We start from the raw sequence: 7,876 nt of genomic DNA, 5'->3' as shown, positions 1-7,876 counted from the left end.
TTAAACATATTTAGAGATGACCATTTTTTCCCAATCATAAAAGTTTATGATTAAAAAATAAACATATAAAATGATGGATGAAAACTAATTTTATAATTTTTGATAATCACTTAGGAATGAACAAAATTATAAGATAAAAAAGTTGTCAAAATAATTTTTTGTGTAAATTTATGTAAATTGAATATAAAAAATAAAAAATTATACATTGATAATTTATACCATCATTATATAATTCAACATTCATAATTATTATATACTCCTAAATATAAATAATACAAATGAACAATAAATAAGTTATATAAATCTTTAAATTTATAATAAGCCATTTGATAAATACTATCTACAATACAAAAAGTAATGGACTACGATGGCATAATTACGAAAATGGACAACCAAAGGTGGATCCTATTAAGTTTTCAGGCATAAAAGGTAACCGTAATCAAAATTGGCATATAAGTCAAAATGTTCAATAAATGAATAAGCACTAGTATTAACGAAGTCAAATAATTAATAATAAGGAAGTCAAAGTAAGTAATAAAAAATAAAAATGAAAAAGAGAACATAATTAAAATGATTCAATGTATTACAGATATTTGGAAATTCAACCCTCAAAATGAGCAATAAAATCTGTTGAATTATTAACCAAATGAGTAATAATACAATACAACCAAGATCCCGCTCGATACAAAATTCAAAATTCAAACTTCAAACGGGTGGTTTTATGAGACACGTGGTAAATCACTTTGGCATAAATGTCTGCCTCCTTTTTCATTTTCAAAATTTATACATTTTAACTATTTATTTTATAAAAACTAGTGTCTACGGCAGGCAATAACCCGATTAATATTGTATGATATTATACATTCAGTTTTTATATATTTTATTTTTTCATAATTAGAATATATTTGTTGTATTTAATGTATTTTATACTATAATTTTTGTGTTTATGATAAGAGAATAATGTATCTCCTTGTATAAGGAGATAACTTATCTCCTCTGGCCATTAAAAATGTGACATGTGTGCTATTTTGTTTATTTTTTTAAAATATTTTTATAAAAAATGATAAAATATGACACATGTCATGATTTCACTGGCAGGAGTAGATAATTTATCTCCTTATACAAGGAGATACTCCATTCCCTTATGATAATGTATAGTTTAAGGTGAGAGATGTGGTTCATTAATGTGTTGGTGGTGATTAATCAGAATTCTATGATTTTTTTATAAAAATTAAATAATGTGAATAACAAAATAAGAAGTGAAAATTACACCATGGTTGAAGTTAACCATGTTTTGACTTTATATATAGTTAGATATAGATATAATGATTTACACGATTTAAATTAATAGCTGAACTAAATAGATTATATGAATAAGTTTTTTAACTTATGTAGTCTATTCCCTTTATATTATGACTCAAAGTCAAATTTAGCTATTAATTCTATGAAAATCAATGATTAAATTAGTATTAAATTTAAACTATTAGATTTTTTCAAAATTGATGGATAATACATTGAATAAGTTTTTTAATCTTAATGTAGTATTTGGATCCACTTCCTCATATTATTGTTAGTTTTCATTTTTCTCCTAAAACCCTTCATTTTTTCCTTCTTATATTTCTACCACAACTCAAGGTACAAACTCCCTCACTTTTCTTATTTCGCACTAATCATTTTCATTTCTTGTTTACTTATTTAATTTAATTTAATTTAATTCATTAGCTATGCCGGAAGCAAGAGACAGACGCGTAGTTCCGGTTGACGTGGCGGCTGTCTACGTTCGCCGCCGAGATTCTGTTTTACTCCGATCTGCTATCTTTACTGACTCAACCGAGCCTGCTCCGATTCGAGACGGTGGTTCCAGAACACCGATTCGGCGCGGCGGTGGTGGCGGTGGTGGTAATGAGAATACTACGGTGGGTGCTGTTACCGGTGGAAGAGGAAGAGGAAGTGTTCGTCGCGGTTCAACGATGCGTCGTAGTGTGTTACCTTCTTGGAACCCTAGAACTCCGCTTCGTGATATCACTACGATTTTGCGGGTACTATATGCTTTATTTCTTTCTATATCTTTATTTTTTATTCTCAGTGAATACGTTTTTGTTATTTATAAATTTTCAAATCTGACACTTGAAAAAAAGTAAAAAATGTAAAGTAGTAATAATGAGAGTCAAAATATTTTTTGATCTTTACTGTTATTCTTTTTTCATTTTATTCTGAATTTTAGAATTAGGAATTCAGTTTTTTATTCTATTTCCATTTCATTTTCTGTGTTTTTTTAATTTGCATTTATGTTTTTTGTCTGATGTATTTTTTTTTCCGCGTTTGATTCAACTTTTTTTGGATGGGGGATGTAATTAAAATTAAATTATTAAGTAAAGTAGTTCATATTTATTTGATCGTAGTTTCGGTAATGTGGGTTTTTCTGTAACCGTTTTCTTCCTACATTATCTTTGTGTTCAATCATTTTTCTCCGTTTTTATTTTTCAAGATTGGTTATGATCTTGGTCTCTGCTCTATGCTACTTATTTGAAAAAGTGGAGTTAATTAATATTAAATTTCTGCAACTTTTAAAGTTTTTGGCTTTTTGGATGAATCTTTTATAGTTAGAGTGTAATATCTATAGTGTATACATATTTTTTCTTATAGTTAATGTAATGGTATTTTGTTGCTATATACATATATACGTTGTATGTAATCCTAATTGTTTTCTTGGTTTTGCTGTATACATATACACTATTACTTAGTTAATCATGCTGAAGTTATAAACTCTAAAAGATTTGTTTTTGGAGAAAATCTACTAATACAAATGCAAGTTTTGTTCAATCTTTCATGTTTGTTGATTGTAGTTCTGTTTTTTAAGAAATTTATATTTTTAGCTACGGTAGTGATTCTGCTCGATATATCACATTAAGTGGTTTGCAAATTCTTTAATTTTACATGTTTTGTGCCTTCTGTGCTTCAAATTCTGAGCAATTTTATATTTTCATACTTGATTAGTGATTGCATGATGTATACAAATATCCTTCATTGCTCAAATCTTCTTTACATTAGGCATAATTTGTTGTCAGGCACTTGTTTTTTGGATTGTGATTTTGCTTTTTGCAGTTTGTTAAAGCGTTTATTTTGCTCGAGTTGTGTATTTTATTAGAAATTCAACTTTTTTCTGAGTTTGTGGTCAAAACTTACTTTGCTAGGTAATTTTGGGGTATCAAACTAAGTTTTAGTTTTACTAGATGAGGCTACAAAGATCCAATGCTCTTTTTAGAAGAGTGTAATATGAATACTCTGACATTTTAAAAATTTATAGACAGTTAGTGCATCATTTGTCATTCGTTTGAATTACTTTTTTTGTTGTTGAAATTCGAATGATAGATGTTGCAATGACAGTGTAAAAAACTCACATTGTCGGTGTATACATTTTTTTTCCTCTTTTTACAAAACATTGATATCCTAATTGTTTATCAAAATATTTTGTTTTGGATTTTGTGGAGTAAATATTAGTAACAATTTTCCAATTTTAAGTGAATCCCAATTGACTCAAACTACCCTTTTCCCATTTTAGGCACCATTTTAATTCCTAAATTGTTGTGATTCTGATTTTGTTTAGTTTTTGATTAAAATTGCTTTTTTTGGTGCTGTTTATTGTCAAAATTAGCTTTTGCTCATTACTTTTTTGTGTGCAAATTCTGTGAAGTGTATGACCTTAAGTTCCTGTGATGATGCACATTGTTTTTGGCCCCATCTTCTTTAGAGACTGTTCCCTTGTTAATTTTGTATACTATTCAAACATTTATGGTGATACTTATTGAGAATATATTTCTTCTTTTCTTTACATAGCCAACTGAAAGGAGAAGAACTCGTTTAGGAGAAGATGAAAGCCAACAAACTAGAAACCTATTTTCTGTTCCTGCATCTGATTCTCAACTTCAGCACAATGAAGTGAGTGTTAAGCTCAGAACACCACTTGGTTCTAAAGTGCCCAAGCTTATGCTAGACATTGCATCTCCATCACTAGAATCATCTGAGCTTACACCACAGAAACAACTTCTTAACTCCATTGATACAGTTGAGAAGTTTGTGAGAGAGGAGATTCAGAAACTGAAGGGAACACCAAGAGCCAAAAAAGCAGAAAGAGAAAAAAGGGTGCGCACATTATTGTCCATGAGATGATTTTTTGAATGATAGAACAAAAGAATCAGAATTGAAAGTTGAAAACTAACAGACATATCATATCTGATACTTAGACATAGCCAGAACAGGAAAAATATGTGGTGCAAATTCATCTTCTGATGATATTTTGGACCCATTTAGTTGATACAGCAGATAATAATTTGCACTCATTTTCAGTCTTCAAACTTAGAAGAAGGTCATATAGATAGATAGGACAAAAATACTCATGTGCTATTGTTCTTTCCATTATTCTTTAATGGGATTGGTTAGGCTTTGTAGTTTCAGGCATTGTTTCATTTTCATGTCTATGTACATAATTCATATGTTTCATTCTCAGTTACCATGGTTGAGGAGAATTTTGCGTCAGATTTGTACACTGAGAATTTTCCAATTATTGATATCGGCTGTTTCTGTATTTCTCAAAGTGAATTTCGTAGCTATAAAAAGTTTATCTGCTGTTTTTTCTCAATTAAGATTGTGATTATGCAAGAAGTATACAACTTTCTCATGCCACTGGAAGCATTTTGTAAATATTGTAGGGTATTGTTTGATTCAACCGGTAAATTGGTCTACATATTAATACATTATTATGACAAGTCAAAATCAGACAAATCATATCATATTGGTCAAATTCATTAATGAAGTTATATATTGTAAATAAGAACATATATTTCTAATTTTTTATATTTATTAAAATATATTATTTAATTGGTATGTAGTTTAATTTTGAACCACTGTTTAAACTATCATTAATTTTCTTCTTATGAGATATTATAACACCCTAATTTTCATAACAAAAATATAATAATATAATATGAAAATTTAAGTTACCAAATTAATAATAATTTTCATAGTAAAAATAACTCTTTAAATATCATTAAATGTTAAATAATATGTTGTAAAGATACATTGAATTTTTATTATAACATTGGATAGTAAACTAAGAGGATAGAACATAATCTATAAGTCATCTTATATTTATCACAAATCCTCTAAAATAACTTATAAAAGAAAAAGTATTATAAAAACAGTTTAAGTGTATGATTTTGATTTCAACATAGTTTAAATTCAAATTCCTTAGGTACCTCTTCTATAAATGTAAAAAATATCGAGATAAAATCTAAGTAACATTATTTTAAAAACTTACAAACTATAATATTCCTAGCCATTACGAGTATGAAAAATGTCTATAAAGTATAGTAACATGGAATAATAATCGCAATACATTATGTTATAATATAACTAATAATTTATAACTTATACAATATCAATTTGAAGATAAGTCAAAAAAATAATAGCACATTCATTTTACATGTGGCATTAATTGTATCATTCCTCAGTCCATAATTAAAAGTTTGCACACAACACACTTGCTAGAGGTGTCGCCCCTCACCTAACACTCTGGGTTCGTAGGAAATGTCTAACTCCATTTCTAGAAAATAAGTTTGTCTTCATGCGACTAAGAATTCATTTGTCTATGCTGATGCCAGTTAATGGATCCTAAAATCATATCAACAGTAAAAGCAATTTAGTCATTGGCCCCTTCAAGAATCATTAGTGAACATAATTGGATTATAGATCTCCTTAACAATCATTAGCCAATATAATTTTTTATAATAGGAAGAATATACAACTAAATATTAACATAATACTCTATATATATATATATAAAATGATTATTAACTTTCACAAATATATATGCCTTTATCACTGTAAAATATTAATAAAGTTCAAAAACAATTTGATTTGTAATCATGTAGTGTGAGATATTATAATTATGTATGATATTTTTTGTCCTCTCTTTATAATTTAAATGCAATTGAACCAATAAGACTTTCTTAATTCAACTTATTAGAAAAAACATAACCGTACACTTAGAAGTAACATCAATTCCCAATTAATAATTTATGGATTTTTAAGGTTATAGTGTTACCTATAATTGATAGAAAAGTATTTTAATTTTCCTAGCTTTCATCTCCTCTCTTTTGCTTCCTTTCTCTTCTTCCATCATCTCTAAATGTTAGGCTTTGTGGTTTAATGACTAAAATATAAAGCTAAATGATTTTTCCCTCTTATCCTCTTATACTAACTCAAAATTTAACTAATTCTATTCTTATTTTTATTAGAGATAACATATTTTACTCTAAATGATTTATTAAAATTTTAATAAGAATTATCAACTTCTAAATTTTATCACAAATCAAATATTTCAATCCTATTATTACAATAATTTCAATGATAATAATAACAATTTATACTATTTCATAAAGTTGAGAGAAAAATATAAATTATATAAGAAATCACACATATCTATACCTATACTATTGATAAAGGGAAAACACAAAATAACCACCCATGATGGTGTAATTTCTGTTTTCCTATTTTGCCCTGAATATTTTTTTATTTCTACCAAAAAATCATATAATATTATTTTCTTATTTTATCCTTTTTATCTTCTTATTTTAAAAGTGTATTTAAAAAATTGAATATTAGACCAATTGAATAAATTCAACCGTAAATTTAGCGTAAAAAATTATATTTAAATTTATAAAATACAAACTATACATTACAAACGATAGGAAACAGTGCATGTCAACATGCTAGTATAATTATAATGATAGAACAAACTAAACTATATATAAATAATATTATTTAGAATCAATTAAATAGTATCTTTACATTCAAATATTATAATAATGATAATTATAACAATAATAATAAAAATATAATAACAATAGCATTTGATTATTATTTCGTATCTTAACATTGAGATACATTCTTAAGTTAAATTGATTATAACATTGTACTTATTTTATCATAAAATAAAACTATAACATATCGTTCAAAAAATAATTACAAAAATATAGTAATTTTTGGGATGTTATATTTCTCCACTCCTTAAACAAAATTTTATTCTCAAAATTTAAGGTTACTATTTATTTAAAACAACTCTAGATACAATAGTTTCAACTCCTACTCCAACTCTCAAGTAGTATTCCTTGAGGAGATCCTTCCAAAAAAAACTATTATGAAAGTGATTCCCTTACTCAAACTATCAACCATAATTTCATTTTTCATTGGTGGTACTTTACCTTACGTCAAAATTCTTAATAAACTACATCCATGTTGTCGCGACCCGATTTTCGGTTGGAAGACCGACTCTACGACTTGGGAGGAGTCGAACTCGATTTCTAACCCTTCCAATTGATTTGGAGTCGCCACTACATTTTTTGCGGTTAAAACGTAGAAAACTCTATAGTAAGCCCAATTAGGATAATATGATCTTTAAGCAGAGATTTTGAGCTCGGGAGTCGATTACGGATCGGGGAAGGTATTAGCACCCCGTCCGCCCGTATTAAAACGGTACCCTCGCTAATAACATGGACTTTTATACCCTTAACAATTATTTATTTAGAATTATTTATTTTTATTATTTAGCCTGACAATATTGACTTTGGTCCTACGTACCCCTAATAAGGGGATCAAAGCTTACGTAGTTCTAGTTCGAAAAATGTTTTTACTCTGGTTAATGGTTAGTGATTTAGAAAACATTGGTAGGTTTTAGAAGTGTTAGTTTATTGAATTAGTTAATATATAATTGTTTTGGTTCAATGAGACTAATAGTTCAGGAACAGGAACGGTGTTGGTCGTAGACCTTCTCCTCATTTCCGGGGAGTTAGAGACGACTCGAACCATAACCTCACTA

At 27.7% G+C, this 7,876-nt stretch overlaps 1 protein-coding gene across 1 annotated transcript; it reads left to right on the top strand.

Moving 5' to 3' along the window:
* LOC109345971 (protein POLYCHOME-like) lies at positions 1,604–4,205 on the top strand. Its single transcript, XM_019585292.1, has 3 exons — positions 1,604–1,635; positions 1,723–2,039; positions 3,838–4,205. The coding sequence occupies exons 2-3, from the start codon at positions 1,725–1,727 to the stop codon at positions 4,168–4,170; spliced, it is 648 nt and encodes a 215-aa protein (XP_019440837.1). The 5' UTR covers positions 1,604–1,635; positions 1,723–1,724; the 3' UTR covers positions 4,171–4,205.

This window comes from Lupinus angustifolius, chromosome LG04 (genome assembly GCF_001865875.1).
Source record: "Lupinus angustifolius cultivar Tanjil chromosome LG04, LupAngTanjil_v1.0, whole genome shotgun sequence".
Lineage (NCBI taxonomy): Eukaryota > Viridiplantae > Streptophyta > Magnoliopsida > Fabales > Fabaceae > Lupinus > Lupinus angustifolius.
The sequence above is the reverse complement of the archived record's forward strand: the minus strand, read 5'-3'. Positions and strand labels throughout refer to the sequence as shown.